This window comes from Colius striatus, chromosome 2 (assembly GCF_028858725.1).
Source record: "Colius striatus isolate bColStr4 chromosome 2, bColStr4.1.hap1, whole genome shotgun sequence".
Lineage (NCBI taxonomy): Eukaryota > Metazoa > Chordata > Aves > Coliiformes > Coliidae > Colius > Colius striatus.
In genome coordinates this window covers 61,756,645-61,773,574 of record NC_084760.1, presented here as the reverse complement: position 1 = coordinate 61,773,574, position 16,930 = coordinate 61,756,645, and the positions used below count along the sequence as shown (strand labels likewise).

Below are 16,930 nucleotides of genomic sequence, written 5' to 3'. Positions count from 1 at the left end.
AATCATAAAAAAAATCATAGTTAATTTTTTATACTGTTATAAATTCAGAATGATATACAAATATTTCAAATCCACAGATATATTTTCAAAATGTACCCACTGAATAAGTATTAGAATTTCTAAAAATGTTACAATAGTTCAGTAATCCATTGCTGGTATGCTGAACTGGTATTGTCAAAACCTGCACAGGCATTGGAATTTACTCAGTATTCAAACACTCTTATATGCAGAACTATTCACATGATCAAATATATTGTTAGAGATCTAAAGCATTCAGAGTATTTGAAATCACCATTCTCTCTATGGAAAAAAAAATGCATGGCCATATTATTGTTGTTGTTGAACAAATTATTTGCAGGTACTGCCATCATGATTTTTCTTTCACATATGAAGCAAAATTGCCGTAATAGACTCTTGAAGAATGTGTAAATGGTCCAGATATTCATATATAGTGAGATATCATAAGGTGAAACAGTGAGGTTAACGCATGTTCTGAAGTAAATAAATAATGATCCTTTATAGCTCCTTTCTTCTAGAAGTAAAATCTGTAAGTTTCCAACATTCTTCTCAGATTTTTTTGGTTTTATTTTCTCTCTTATTCTCAGCGGTGAATATTTTCCATTACTGCATAAACCAGGACTACAGTATATGTTATTTGTAATTTGTTGTCTCAATTATTCTCCTTTAAATATGTGATCATTTCTTTGAAAAATTGGAAGAAATAAATATTGCACTTGGGATGGAAGGTGTTGAGGAATATGATAATCCTCAGTTTCTTAGCAGCTCATATTGTAATTTCACAGAGATGTCTGCTACACAATCTTTATCGTGCTGCTGGAGACAGCCTTTATGTCACCTAAAGTGTGCAGTCAACCATCAAAAAGAAATCTCTGTAAAATTAAACCCAAGCCCCTAAGTACCATGATGTTGAACAGATTAAATATTTCTATGGGCAAGCAGTGTATGAAAACAGGAGGTCAAAAGATCCTCCTGTCAAAAGGCTTGATGGAAACAATAAGAAACAGTGATGAAATAAGCTTCATATCAGCAACTTTATATTTAGTATTAGATGAAGAAGGATGCATTATTACAGATGGTTAAGGTATCATGATATAGTGCAATTTTTCCCCGTTGCTCTCTGTATCCACCCGTTCCCATTTCTTCCTCCTCCACCTTTTCACTCACTATCTGCCTACGCCCTACCCACACAATGTGAAGCAGAGCCTGGGCTTTTGGGTCAGAGACAACAGAAAATTCTCTGAGGGAGATTCTGGTTGAAGCCTATGCAGACTTGGACATGGCCAATGACACTGAGGAAAGGTGTACTGTTTGCAGAGCTATGGGATCAGACAATTTAGCAGTCTCTGCTGTAGAGGTGCCGGCAGGGAACATAGCTCCAGGGTATTTAATGTTTCCACTCTGCCTGCTGAAACAAGTCTCTGCTTTGGGTTCAGCAGGAGGTAGGTACTGTTTGCACTCAATATGTGTATAGTAAGTGAATCAAACCTTTAATTTTCATAGTTTGTTTTGTTTTGTTTTTTTAACTCAAATAGATGCTTGAAGTCATTCTATCCTCAGTTTAAGAACAACTCCAAATCCATAGGATACAGAGCAATTTTCCATAATAAATTGTTTTATTTGCATAGTAGAAGACTCTGTCAACATAAACTGCTTACACAAATATTTAGTTGTTCTGCAGCCAAATAACTACATTCATACCCAGAGAATAGAAGATTTAAATATTATATTCAAACATGAAACAATTTCCAAGTTAATAAAAACTAATTTTCTGAGTTAGAAAATCTGCAGTGACAAAAGCTTGAATCTCACTCTTTAAAAGATATTAATGCACAGAGAGAGAAGCCATTTCCAAAAAGTAGTCATTAATACACTTGTCTTTCCTTAGTTTTTATCTGTGAGGAACAGAGATGTCTTTAGTTAAAAGAGTCTAACTGATCTAACTAATGTACAACACTTCACACAACATTTTCATATTCCACTGGCACTGCAACACATTTTGCAACATAGAGCAATAGCCTTAAATAATCTCTTAGCTCAACACAATTTTTCCTAGGTTAGCATTTCATCTGGTATGAGTCTGAACATGATATCGTGTTCCTATTTGGGATCCAAAGTCTCGGACCATCTTTTTTGCTTTTCCCTCTTTCACTCCATTGTCAATTACAATCATAAATTTTGCTGATGTTTTGAGATAGCCGAAGGCATACCTTGCCCTTATGCCTGCCTACTCTAATGATGTATCAACTTCCTCTAAGGATCTGCTCAAAATTAGATGGACAGTGTAGTTGCAAAGGTCCACAATAAGATGGCTAGAGATTCTCTTTCCTTTGATACTTCAATTGAAAAAAAAGTAGTTAGATATGAAATTATTTATATCTAAATGTAGTAGCAAGATAAGCCAATTTTCTGGTCTTTGGTTTTCTTCTCTCTAAAGAAAAAAGGACAATTTTAAAGAAAGTAAGAAATGAAAAAAAGGGAAGTTTTTAGAAGTAGCAAGCAGATGTTGTGCATGCAATGTAAAATATGGACAGAAGACGAGATATTGTATCAAGTAAAAGCTCAAGGATTTAAAGAAAAAGAAAACACATATGCTTATGAGTTAGAGAAAATGATTTTATAGTTCTGAGCACCATGGATGTAAATTGTTTCCCCTGGCATGCATTCTACAGTTCTCCTACAGAGAAGAGGGTTAGCTGAAGATAACTCATCCTCTCCCAGCGAAGTGCAAATAGCATGAATTTAATTTTTATTAGAAATTAATAAAATAATAAAATTATAATTGGTAATCATTTTGCTGTTACTAGTATTGCAATGTCCAACCCTTTTGAACACTCCGGCCACTCATTTTTTCTAGGTCTACCAAGTCAAACTAAAACTTTGTTTCTATGTCTCTATTTGTAAATCAATAATCGTAAAGTCTCTCTTAAAAAACCAGAACATTTTCTTTCTTCATCAATGTGTTCAGAATTTCTAGATTATAGTTTTCATTAATGCATCCTTTTATACTAGTCTTTTCTAGAGCAGTGAAAGCTGTTGCATACGTGAAGCATGAAAAATGTCTCATCATTTCTTACACCATACAGAATAATGTCACAACTTAGGTTGACTCTATTTCATATCTGATGGGATAAGACTAGGGCCATTCCCTTTTACTCCAATGGGTTCCTCTTCCAGCCCAGTGAGACTGCAGGAACACTACCTGAAGTTCACGGGCAAGAGGCAGAGGAACTTTAATTAGTAAACCACCTGTCTGCTCAGCAGGTATTTGTCTCTGAAGGGCAGTGATGGCAATTTAAGAGGCCACTTGAAAATTACAAAATCACTGAGGGTTCTGGTAGAAACATCTAGTGGTGGACTGACTCTTGATAAAAACTTTCTCGGTCTCCTTGTTGCTGAAATCCATGGGTATCTTAAACCTCAGAACCACACTATCACTTGCTACAGTGCAGATTATTTGTTGTCAGCAGAGGAAAATTTGTTGTATGTCAAATGTGAGGGTAGAAATTGTCAAATTTTATCCCCCAATGGAAACCATCAGAGCAACTGTGTTGACGGTGTTATTCATATTTTATTTTATAATGTAAATTAGCTAAAAGGATTTTTTCTCTCTGCTGCACTCAAGTGGCACTTCTCTGCAGAATTCCATGGTATCACAATTCAGATACTAGTTTGCTACAGAGGCTGACTCACAATGGTGACTTTATAAATTAATTATTGTCTCATATATTTGTAACATGTACAAGAACTCTCTGCTTTGTTCAAAGACATTAGATTTGCTTGTGTTGAACTTAATAAAGTGTAAAACAGTTTAGGTAATGAAGAAGTTGTTAACATCAGATTGTGACTAATTTTCTGTCTACTACTAGGAGAAACAGCATTAGTTCCTGTGCCAGAACCTATAAATCAGTGTGGTGAAAAGGTAATTTTTAGACAATTGCTCTCAGGAGAAAATGAGACTAACAGAGAGTCAAAAAGGACAAATGCCCCTCTAGTATAATCTTTCAAAAAAAGTCTCTAGAAAGTAGCTTCAGAGGCTTTTGAAGTTCTCCAATATTAAAGTTGAAGGTCACTGTCAAAGTGCTGTCAACAGATGACAATTAAATGATTCCTGCATAGCACTGAGACCTCTCTGCTAATCGTTTTCTATGTTTTAACAACTGGATCTTTTGAGGCTTTTTTAGGGAATGGTGTGTTTATTTGCAAACTAATTTTCATCAGCTGTCATAAACAGGTGCAATGCCAAACACAGATTGAAATTAAATGCTTTCTACTCTATTCTTTTATGAAAAATGAATTAGTTTTTACTTAGAAAACAACAGAAGCCAGCTCAGGCTGGCTTCACATTAGTAATAAATAGGATTAAAATTTAAAAAAAGGATTAGCCAAGCGATACTTTGTGCTTTTTTAAACTAAACCGTGAATACCAATTTTAAAATTTTAATGCAGTGAGACCATGTTGTAGTTGCACATTAGGTGGTCCAGATGAATGTGAGGCTACTCCTCAATAGGCTTTCTGAGTAGACGACATGTTTAAACATTATAATCCTCCCTTTCTCATATTATTTGATTTAAAATAATGTTTGCTATGGTATTTAAGCAAAAACTAAAAAAAAAACCCAAACAGAATCCCACACTCCTTTGCTCTGCTAGAGAAGCCCTAAATGGCTAAATCTGAAGGAAGGATGAGAAGAATACATCTGTGGTAGGTGTGCAAGTGTGTTTCACAGAAGAAAACGTGTAACCACTACAAGGCAATCTTAAAATGAAGAAATAATCTCTGCAAGACTATATAGTTATAAAAAAAAATAAAGCATGGATTGTTGTTATATTTTTCCACTTATTTTCAAAAAAAGGAATGAAAGTAGTACTAGGTCTGTCGGGAGGAGAGTGAGGATTGCTGAAATTTGGAAATTGAAGGCTTCAGTGGGTTTTGAGCTTTCAATTCAGGCATTGTAAAACAAAAACATCTAAGCAGAATTTTTGAAATGGTCACCAGATTGGAACCAGAGTTTCAGTCACCTTTGCCCACTAGCAGGCACCCAAAGCAAGCAAAGTCTCTGTGCCTCTCAGTCCTAACGAGTAAGTGGGGAAGTCTGTAGCAAAGATGAGATTTTTTTTTTCCCCTCTCAAAATATATCTGAGCTTTCTTCTTAAAATCAGCAATTCACTGGAAGAAAATCTGTTCAGAAGGAGGTGCTCCTTTGGTGAAAATGCCTATTAGAAAGGCTTCTTGGGTTCAGGATAGAACTCCTGGAGCTGCAGGTGGAGATCTGGCCTGAAAAAGACCTTCATGTGCCACTTCAGCAATGGAGAAGCTCTGGTTTCATGATAGGGCTCAGCATGGGGCACTGGGCTGTGAGCTCGGTCTGCCAGGCCCCATGAACACAGATTTCAAACCCTGGGGGACATTGTAATGGTAACATACCCTAGGAAAGCCAACACAAGCAGAGAGGGAACTTGAATGTTTTTCTTCCATACCCTTTTCAGAGCACAAACCACAGACTGTTGGCTACTTCTGTCTGAGGTAGAAAGGGAAAACATTTTCCAGACAAGCTCTCATGCACAGCAATTTTTCAGATCTGGCCATTTCATTTGGAGACTAAAGTGAGTTTGAGCTTTTTTCAAACTTGACCAATTCTATCAGCTTTGATGCTGACATATGGTCCAAACTTAATTCATCCTCACATTGCACTGGTTTTCGTTACTATACTATTACAGAGGTTATATTTTGGTGGTGGGTATTATTATTATAGGTATAGTTTCGTGGTTCAAAGAGACAGGATGTTACAGATTTACTACATGAAAAATGTTTCGTGATGCAGTGCAGTACACGTTGCAACCTAAATGAAGTTACTATTTACTTGTTATTTCCTCGGCTTTTTAAATTATGACTTACATAGCTGTGCCATTGAAGCAGATCATGGTCTAAACTGAAAACAAGAGACATCACCTCCTCTGTTTTACAGCTACATACACTTTTGCAAATGCTAGCACACAAACCAAAACTCAGCTGTAAGGTTGGGATTTCAAACAAAATCTGGGAATTTTTTTTGTTTGTTTGTTTTTGGTTTTTTCTATGAGAAAGGGAAAGAGAAAGATTTAGAAGGTGATGGAAGGGAAAGAATAATTATAGCTTCGATTGAGACATCAAAAGCAGCCTGATGGTATTGCAATGCTGAGGAAGTTATGGAAAACTGGTATGCAATAGGTATGGCAAAAGGCTAATGAGCCTAAACTTTAATCTAACTGGTGAAGAGAAGGAGCATCTAGAGGACCTGAAAACTCAACAGATGTGGTCTTTCACACATGTAAATTGTTGAAGTCGTATTAATCTCAATAGAACAGTGTCATTTTACACCTTCATACAGTGACCCAATTTGAGTCTTCTTCCTATCTTTCAGTTGTTCCACTTCTTAAAGCAGTCCTCCAAAAACAAGAAAACTCTGCACCTGAGGAATTCACTTGGTGAAGAAATACATTCCACCTTAATCTTTCTAGCTGGCACTTATAGTTTGTTCAAGAATTTTTTTTAATAGCATAATTTTATAATTTGGAGAATATACTTTCAATAGTTCTCTCTCTAAAGTATATTATTTTCTACTTTTTTCGGGAGCATTTTTAAATAACAATGTCCTCATATCTCCTAAAACAGAAAGCAAATCACAAGCAAAGCTCCCTTCTCTCCTTTGCTGATATGTAAATTCTCTTTTACTAATCAGGACTAAATATTGTTTTCCTGTCTGTCTTACAGTCTTCTAATGACCATACTGATTAAACTGGAGGTACTCTGCCTGATTGAATTTATGATGGCCATTCTGATGTCACTCGAACATTGTTATTAATAAATACTCAGATATTATGGTAGAGTGTGAAATAGAAATGCCTATGAATAAGTAATACAGAGCCAAGTCACATCCCAACATTTGAAACAGAAAGGGGCAGCAGCCTGTTTCAACGTGGTTGTCATTTAACACAAAGCCAGACATGTGCCTTCTCCATGAAGATGCCTCTGCTTTCATGTCTCTCTGGGTGTCTAGGTGAAGTCTTCTCTTCCTTCCCAGAAGACTCGTGTGCAGTAGGTCCTCATTCTATCTAACCTTCTTAGGGGTTTAAAGCAAAATATAAGTGACAAGTTGAGGGAAAGACAAACCCAAATGTCAGGTTTTCCACATATTCTGTGTATACTTGTACAGCTGCACTCATAAGCAAAGCTCATGACACTGCTGCACCCTCAGTTTCTTGTTGAAACTGGTGCTCTTCTACAGAAATATCAAGCAGATGCTGCCATCTGGGGTGGTCTAATCTCATTCTGTACCAGGATCACTATACATGACGGAGAAAATAACTGCACCTTTTGGATGAGAACTGAATGCTTAGGAAAGTAACTAAGGCATTTCATGTCAATATGTGCTTGTCTGTGAAGTAGAGCAAACAACTAGGACTTGTCATCTGTCTTTCCAAGGAATGAATCTTTGAACACTAATGGTAGCTCTGTCACCTCATGTTAGGACAAGCCCCAGCTTAGCTGGTCTTCACAAGCACTGAGAACACTGTGCCATGGGAAAATGGGTGGGTAAGGGGAAAGAAAGGGAATATAAACATGAGAATACAGACACTTTCTTTCAGGAGGATTAAAAGGCAATTTCAAAAGGGAGTAGAAGTGATTACATGGTAGCTCAATATCGTCTTCCAGAAGCTCTCTAGTTGAAGTTGAGGGTTCTTAATTTCACTTTTACATCTTTTCTACAGCCAGATGGGTTAGTATCATGGAAAACAAACCACGTAGAAAACTGTACACAGGTCCTGACAGCAGTTGCCCCACGAGTGTATTTTTCTGCCTCTATGACAATTAGATAAACTTGGTTTGACAGGAGATTCTGTGCCCTACTTCTAAAAACCTTAGACTACTGGCATTAACACACACCATAGTGAGATATTAGTTGGTGAGTTTTCTCATACCAGAAATTTTTGTGGAAAACTACCATAAACGTACCAGCTAAAGAAAAAAATACCTCTGTAGCTTTCTTTTTCTAAATATTTGTTTCTTATTTTAAAAATAACCTACTCAAATAGCCGTTTGTGTCTGTATGCAATCATTCTTTAGATAAACTATAACAAATTTGTCTCTCTGTGTGTCTGGGAGAATCCTAGCTGCTCTTCCCCACCTATTAAGAGAGAGAGATCATCAGCTATGTTTATCCATCCAGGCAACCTGGATGTCTTATTTGACTGGATAGTAAGCTAGTAAAACCATATCATATACCACCATGAGACTATGTGGCTTAAATAAGTAGCTAAACTGGGTTCTCATCCATCCTCACTCACAACTCCCACTGAGATGAAGAATGGAAAAAGAAAATTAGACTAATTAGGTCTCTTTCATTAGTTTGGTTTCTATCATACAACACTGTTTACATAATAAAACAATAATGATATATTGTTCACGTTTTAAAGAACAGAACAACTGAAAAACATATATCAAAATTGCAACATCAATGGACTGCAGACACCAGACTATGAAATGTGTGTAACAGAAACACTTAAATCATTTGAATGTTGTTTTTTGAAAATAGCTTCTGTCCCAAATTTTTCACTTACATTTTGCCACCAAAATTTTGCTTCTGAAACCACTCTCTTGTATCTGATCTGGCACCGACTGGTTAATTTTCTACTTTAAAACCAGAGGATTTAAAATAGTTGTCTATAACTAGCTCAGATCTTGAGCCCTGTGAGCCTTAGAAATATCTTCTAAACAGTTTTCTGAAGATACTGAAGACTTCTTTTTTTTTCCTAAAAATTCTTTCAGAAGTTGACTTTGCATTTGAAATGTCTAGAAATCAATTACATTATTTGTGATAAATACTACAAATACATTCTCTCTCTCTAGTTTTTACACAATGCTAATACTTCAGAGCTGACAAATACCCACTACTAAAAGAAAATTTATTTCTTGATTTCTACTTGTTTACTGTAAAATCACAGAAAAGGGTTATCAGTCACCTTTGTCTGACTGTATAGGTGGCATTTGGCTTTGTGTCCTGGCTTTTCAGATACCATTGTTCAATTTCAGTTGCCTAAAAAGATACACCTCATGTTGACCAGAGAAAGAAAAGCATTGGAACTTCTGAACTGCTTTGGACACTTACGCTACACATTTGTGTGTCCCAGTGCCCCCAGGGCATAAACCCAAAATAGCATCAGTTCCACACCTTGTGGCTTGTGACTGAAAAGTGCAATTTTCACACTACAAGGCCAATATTTCACTGAAAGTGTAAAAACTGATGTCCTTGCAATGGTAAGACTGCTTTCTGTCTGAGGAACAGGAAAAGTGAATGCTATAATTCCAACATAAAAGGTCCCATCTTCCACCCAATATGGATGTGGGAAGAGAAATACTGAGCCATTTTTTCATTACAAAACACTTAATTTTGTTCTGGCAGCTGATAGGACCCTAGCTGTCCCTTTCACTTTCACCCAGTGGCAAACACATGAAGCTCTGTAATAATTTCAAGCACAAAACTGGAGAAAAGATGAACAATAGTAAGTTGCTAAGAACGCTCATTTACATGGGATGTCTGCCTCAAATTACTTATTTTTCTGTTAGCCCAACTTCACTGAAAGCTTTTGGCCATATATCTAGCTTGATTAGAGGATAGATTAAGTCTTAAAGATTTATTATGATTAAAGATAGACATGTCAGATTTTAGCCTAGTTACAGTAATGGCTTGATTAGCAGCTGACATTCCTGCTTCGTGCAGCTCCTGTAAGGGAAATTACCAGTATAAGAGGATTTTTCCTATGAGACTGAAAAATTACAAGAAAATCATATATGTGTTATAAATATCAATTTTCAGACTGTTTCTCATTAAAATATGCTTTAACTATTGGTTGAAGAATCATGGGGTGAGAGAAAAGGAGATATGTACGATTGAATGTCTCAATTATACTTTATAATTTCAATGAAGACATTGGAAAATCAGTCTGCTTCAATGATCTACCTAAAGGTCTGGTAAGGGCAAGCAGAGGGCTGGGTTTCAGAAGGGAAAAGCTTATAAGGAGGGAGGAAGAGGAGGAAGGAGCTGCTGTTATAACAGTATATTTATATACAAGTTTACTGAATTAAACACCTCACAACTTAACAAAGTGATCTACAACATGGTAGGTCAGACTCAACAGAATAATCTCCTGGAATCACTAGAATTTAGGCAGTGAAAACTCTTGTCCACTCTACAGAAATAAACTCAGAATGAGCAGCCATTCTCATCACATGAAACTTCTATGACATAGTGGAGGTTTTTTTGAGACAATGTGAATGCAAACGTCAATAAGAGTTTCATCCACTGCAGGCAGGTCAACCTTAAATAATATTTTGTTCTTCATGCTAAATTGAGAATATTCTGAGAGAGCATTACAGGTAAACTTTTCTTACTAAAATAGAAAAATAATATTATTATTTTCTCAACTGAAGTCCACATAGTATATTTACAATTAGTCTCATCAGTGGTGGTTGCTACGAAACACAGATGCAGCAAAATATAGATTATAGAGCTTAAAAAACTAAGCTTCTCTAGTAAGTATTTAGCAAAAGAAGTAATTTAAGAAATTCTTACTACTAAATGTCTTACAGACTGCCTTTTGGAAACTTATATATCTTCATGTAGTTACAGGGTTGTTGCTTACAGAGCAGGCTATAGTCCCTATAGACTGAGGCTTTTCTTTAGCCAAATTTACTAATTAATCATCTAACAAATACTCCATTAACATTTCTTGAGGCTAGAGAAGTAAAGCTTTAGTTTTTGAAAACAGCTGGCAATTCAAGTAGTTAGACTTTGGGGAGGTCTGGGGAAGAAAGATTGACACGGAGACTGCAGAATAACAGTTCAACTAACAAAGCTTGGCTTTGGTTTGTCGGGTGATATGAAAAAAAAAAATCCCCAAATATCTCCAAAGACATGAGGCACTAAAGAGTTTATCTGTGACAAGCCTCTTTGTTTCTGCAGTCATCAGTGAAGATACAGAAAAGGAAATGGAGGAGCTGCAGTTATGCATTTGCAATACACAAAGTCCTTGTTTTCCCACTAGGCACTGCAGAATAGCAATTGTCCATTCACAGCACATATCACATCCTCTGCATTTCAGAGCTAATATTTTTGCAGTCCTTAAGCTAGCACGCTTCAGCCTAGTGTAGCTAATTTTTGTAACTGTTTGAGGTGTATAACATGGAGTAGATATGCTCATGTTTTGTTTCTTGTTACATGAATTGGTTTTTACAGTTACAGTTTTTAAAGTTAAACTGAAAGATTTTCAAATTGCAGGGGGTTTATATCCACAGCAGCATCTCAAACAGCGCTGTAAAAGGTCTCCTTTCACAAACTGGGAAAATAGGAAGATTACTAGTCATTGACTATACCTGTAAATTAGTCCAATTAACAGTAGAAATTGTCTGTGTTGGCTGAAATTATTTTTAAGACCACTCATACATGCAAAAACACAAGCTCTGACAAGTGGCTCCTCCTCTTGTATTTTAGAATCTCACTCCTGAAAACAATATTAGTTTTATGCTTGCAGTCGCTTTCTTTTCCTGCAGCACACACTATCCCCTGTAATGCTGCAATACTCATTCAAGGCAGATCACTAGCTCAAAAATGAATTGAACCTATATGTCATCAAACAGTTGTCAGGCTACATCAACTTCCAAGAAAATTTTCACTTTTTTCTGCTTAAGTACTAAAAGCTATTGGAAAACTGGTATTGATATAAGACAATCAGCTCCCTCACTTCCCACTGTGGATCTGCTTATAAGTCAAAGTGCAGGCTGCTGCTGAATTTTGAACTTTTGAACCCAAACTAAGTAATGCAATCTGAGCATATAGTAAAAAAAGAAAATGATGTGGTACATATACTCCTAAAAACGAAGCTGATATTCTTTTCTGCCTGACTTCTTTATTCCCAACTCTTTCTCTCCCCTCTAACTCTCAAACAAACTCACAGTTCCCTAAGGATACAAACGAGTTTCTGCTTTCTTCTCCCTTCATCTAAGCCAACCAAGTCCCAGGTCTCCTCTCCTGCCACACAGGAGCAGGAAAACATATAGAAAAAACAATCACACTTTTCTCAGTGGGGGCAGCAAGGACTACAATAATAGATCCTTTTTGCAATCTTCTTTCGCCATCAAATGGTTAAATCGACATAAGTTAAATTTTTCATCTAGTTTGAATAAAGAGGAAAAGGGAGGAAATTCAAAAAACGGTTGCTGTAGTAACAATCACCAGTAAAAATCTTTTCCACTAAAGAATAGTATTATCTCCCTCACCCCCTCAGAATTTTAGTTCCCCTTCAAAAATAATCATGCTGCCTCTTTTAGATTTGCTGTACATACCTCAACCATTAAACAAGACATTTAACCATAGTGGCAGTTCTGTGACCTTTGAATGTCGTGAAATCTCTAAGCGGTGCAGCTTGTTCATGAAGACTTGTACTGCAGAATCCAGTAACTGCATCCAGGATTAGGAATAGAATTAAGTAACAACAGCAAGCAAAAATAAAAAACAAAAAGAAAAAAAAAAGCAAAAGAAAAACAAAAATAAAAAAGAAAGAAAACCTCCCCAAGTCCCCTAACCCAGACAAGAAAACCACCTTAAGAAGCAAAAAGACTCGGGAAGAGAGTGGACTTTTCTGCCAGTGTAAGGGCTGGAGTAGAGCTGAGCTTGCTGCAGTCTGCCTGCCTGTGTCAGTGAGCAGAAGGCCGTGCAGGGCTGGGAGGTGCTGTCAACTGCCACAGGCGCGGGAGAGCAGACCAATCCGCGGCTGCACTGTCAGCTCAGTGGAGTGAAGCCTTCTCTGTTTATGTTTCCTCATTTCAGGAGTGACGTCAAAGGGTTTAGTTTTTCCTCTGCATATGCTATTAATTTTACAAGGCTACTATGGGAAGAATGTGGCAGTGATTTAGGCAGGCTACCCCACTCAGAAGAAACCAGAATCATCATTTATCTGGATTTAACTTAGAAATATTTTATGATGAGATGTACAAAAAAGATCTGAAATATCCTCACAAAATGGGAAAGACTATAAGTATGTTTTTATATATTGAAGTAGTCTTAAATACACCTAGAATATTCACAGTGAGAGCTGGATTATCTGTATGAGCTGTGGTGCAAAATCAGACCTGATTCTCCCCTTGCACTGAAGTAAATCAGGAACTGCTTCCTCAGATTCAGTGGTGTCGTACCGGTGCAAATCTGGTGAAATGTGACTGAGACTACTGTACACATATCTGTATCAGTCAGTAGTGGGAACACTACAAATTAACAAACTTCTTTCATTACCCTATCAAAGTCACAGGTGCAGTCACCCTTAAGCTCTGCTGCTCTGGGCAAACACCCATTCGCTCTACTGGCAGATCGCAGCCCAGCTGTGCTCTGCTGCAGACCACTATACAGGGTTTTATCTCATGCCACAGCCCATGTCAGAAGGCAAAAAGCAACAGTAAAGCCTGCCCTCCTGTATCACCACATCATTTCCAATGGAGAATTTATGCAGCTGAAGCTTAAAAAAAACAAGTAATGTATGTCAAGGTCAATTAGCGTGGACTACAGAGGCCACATACCAAGATAATTGGTAGGAGGTCAGTTGACAACTGTAACTATTTATTTATCTTCATCATTCTAATCTTATTGATTTGCTCTTCTAGGGATTCCTTTCAAAGAGATTGGTTTATGAAGCACAGTTCATTCCAAAAAAGTATTGAAATCTAATATTTAATTTTAACCCTCATGTAAGTGTTTTTGAAAGTGGATAGGCTGATGTTATTGAGAAAAAAAATTGTCAATGATTCATAGAACAGGTACAAAAATAGTAGAATAATAGGAGCTTCTCCATGACCACTAATTGATGCTACTGCAATGTTACTCCCAAGTGGCCAAAACATTTAATGACTTTTTTTCTCACGGAAAAGTCTGTCTGTGCAATCATTGCTAATGTAATCAGCTTCAGCAACAAAGCAAATGGTTAGAGTACTGTAAATGCTGTAATAATATATTAAAAAGTATTAAATAAGTTAGAGATTTAAAAAATCAATTAAAACTCATTGAGTTCTTTTGACTGTACTCGGAGAACTGTATGAAGCCTAAACACGAATATTATTTTTAGTACACAGAAAATCATCACATTCATTTTCTCTCAGTAATGATGATGGGGCAACTGAATATTACACTTTGAGAATTCCACTTCAGATTTTGGGAATTTCAGTTGAAAACAGTATGGGTTCCAGTGAGAATAATATGGAGCGTGTGAAGAAAGGCTGAGTATGACATTGTTTTGTCTAAAAAAGGAGAGTTGATAAAAAATAATAACTATGTAAGGGGGATATTTATCTAAAAAATTCTCTACAATATTGGAGTTTATTCTTTGGCCTGCTGATATTATCTAATCTTTAAATGATTTTACAGCCTTCACAACAGCATAGCTGCATTTGAGTTGGTAGTAAGCCTCAAACTGTGTTTGGGAAGTGATTAGGGCAATGCCCAAACTCTGTGAGGTCCCATTCTAGGACCATGACATTGTAGAAAATCAAGGTTCACCATTCAGGCTTGTGCTGTCTCAGATTATTTCACCAGTATAGATACAGGCAATTTGCAAAAGAGAAGGGAATAAATATTTCTCCATATTCAAATAAAGTGCAGCAGAGGAAAGTTTTTTGACATAGGAAAAGCTAAAAGTAGGAGAGTTAAATACTGAAATATATAGGCTGCAACAGTCTGCAATATCCTATTGCTGGCTGATTTTAAAGGCATGATTAGGCAACCATCATTCATGAGCTGTTTTGATATAGGTGATTAGTACTTTGGAGTGTAGAAGTAAGACTAAATATGCTGGTTTTGGCTGGGGTAAATTTTCTTCACAATAGCTAGTATGGACTGTGTGTTGAATTTGAACTGGAAACAGTGTTGATAATTCAGGGGTATTTTCATTACTGCTGAGTGGTGCTTGCACAGGGTCAAGGCCTTTTCTGCTCATCACGTCCCCTGACCAGTGAGTGGGCTGGGGCTGCACAAGAAACTGGCAGGGGACACAGTTGGGACAGCTGACTCCAACTGACCCAAGGGGAAGTAGTGAACTACTCACCCGTTTTGCTTTGCTTGTGAAAGCAGCTTTTGCTTTACCTGTTAAACTGTCATTATCTCAATCCACAAGCTTTATCACTTTTACTCTTTGGATCCCCTATGCCATTCCATCAGAGGGGAGTGAATGAGCAGCTATGTGGGGCTTAGTTGCCAGCTAGGGTTGAACCATGGGAGGAGGAGATTTCTGAACGTCTATTCCAATTCCTTCCCCCTGCCCCATTTTTCTGCATTTTAGCATCAATTTTATTATTTCTATTACACTGTGATTCATGAATTAGGGTCCTGATACATTCAAGATCTGCATAAAGTCTTAGATTTAGTATTATCTCTCTCCTAAAGAGGCTGGAGACACTTCAGCCTCCAGGAATCATGTGACAATAAGTCCTCGCTGTGTATTTTGTGATGTAGATGTCTCTTGGGTGAAAAGATACAGATGCCTAGAAGCACTTCTGATTGCAGTTTCTACTTAGACAAAGATAATCTCAAAATACATGTATATAATGCATGGCTGTGCAGTGCTTACAAGACTTTGCTCAGCAAAACCATGTGCTTCTGTGATGGGATGGGAAGGACTGCTGAGAAGAAATGGGCTCTATCTAACAAAGGAAAAAGGAAGAACTTTTGCTAATCTGATCAGATACATGCTAAAGTATCCTGGCAATGGTGACATGAGTGTCCAAATAAATGTGACCCACAGTAGCCTAGACAAAAAAGCTGAAAAAAAAAGAAAACTATTATTCTTTTAAAAATGTCATCCGAGGAAGAAGAACAAAGCAAATCAACTGATGTTCTGCCCAGATGTTTCTATATTGATGTAAAAATTATTAAAAATAATAGAAAAAGTTGGAAAACTTATGCAAGATCAAAATCACATCTTAATTGACACAAGAGAAACTTTGTAGGGTACAATCATGTGCATATGTGACTGGAATACTAATACCAAAGAGCATAGCTTGTTCAGGAGAAACAGGAGAGGAAAAGGTAAAGGAGATTATACCACATATCTCATTCAAATGTTCAGGATGCAGCAGGAAACACTGAAAGTCTGAATGATAGTACAAAGGAAAAGAATATGAGCAGTTCCCAGAATATAGGCAGAATATAGCAGACCCCCTCTGCTGCAGATCCAAGCAGATCAAATTACTAACTCTTTTTGTTAGCAATTAACAGGATTGTCTGCATCACAGAACTTGGCCATAATGGAGCTCTTGGAAAAAGAGCTGAGCTGGACTAAGACACCTTCTATCATTCTCTCCAAAATAAGTGTTCAAAGTACACTTGTGAAATGCTTGAATTTATGAGCCTGTCTTCTTGAGCAGTCCTGCTTGACTAAGTAATTTATTTGACTTGCTTTTAGAGCTCTTGCTCAACACTGTGAGCACTTTAATATTTTCTTTAGATATTGTCTTTTCTCAACATAGCTGACACATCAAGACATGCCATCTCCTACCATGGGATGTCATTCCTCTTCTCAAATCTTCATCCCTTTAGTTGTCATCTTTGGAAAAGGACTTGGATAATGGAGAGATGGCTTAATCTGCTTCAAAACCACACTCCTTAAACCCAGATATACTTCCTGAAACCTAAAAAAAATAAATTAAAAAATCAATCTGAGTGCCAGTAAAAATTAAGTTTGCACATGGTAGAATTGCACACACTGTTTATGTACAGGCAAAAAGCCAGATCCTTCCTAAGATATCTTCCACCTTATTTCCACCTCTTTATTTCTATCCTGGCCATCTTTAGAAAAGGCTCCAGCATGCGACCCAACCACATATTACTCTTCA

The 16,930-nt window shown here is 36.9% G+C and overlaps 1 protein-coding gene across 1 annotated transcript in view; it reads right to left on the bottom strand.

Moving 5' to 3' along the window:
• PDE7B (phosphodiesterase 7B) overlaps positions 1 to 12,727 on the bottom strand; it is a 174,023-nt gene extending 161,296 nt beyond the window's left edge. The window contains exons 1-2 of the mRNA XM_061990732.1: positions 12,658 to 12,727; positions 12,401 to 12,515 (exon numbers count right to left, since the gene is read on the bottom strand). Coding sequence (XP_061846716.1) covers positions 12,401 to 12,421 — 21 coding nt within the window. The 5' untranslated portion in view covers positions 12,422 to 12,515; positions 12,658 to 12,727. The remainder of the gene's footprint in view (positions 1 to 12,400; positions 12,516 to 12,657) is intronic.
• Between the last annotated feature and the right edge of the window lie 4,203 nt (positions 12,728 to 16,930).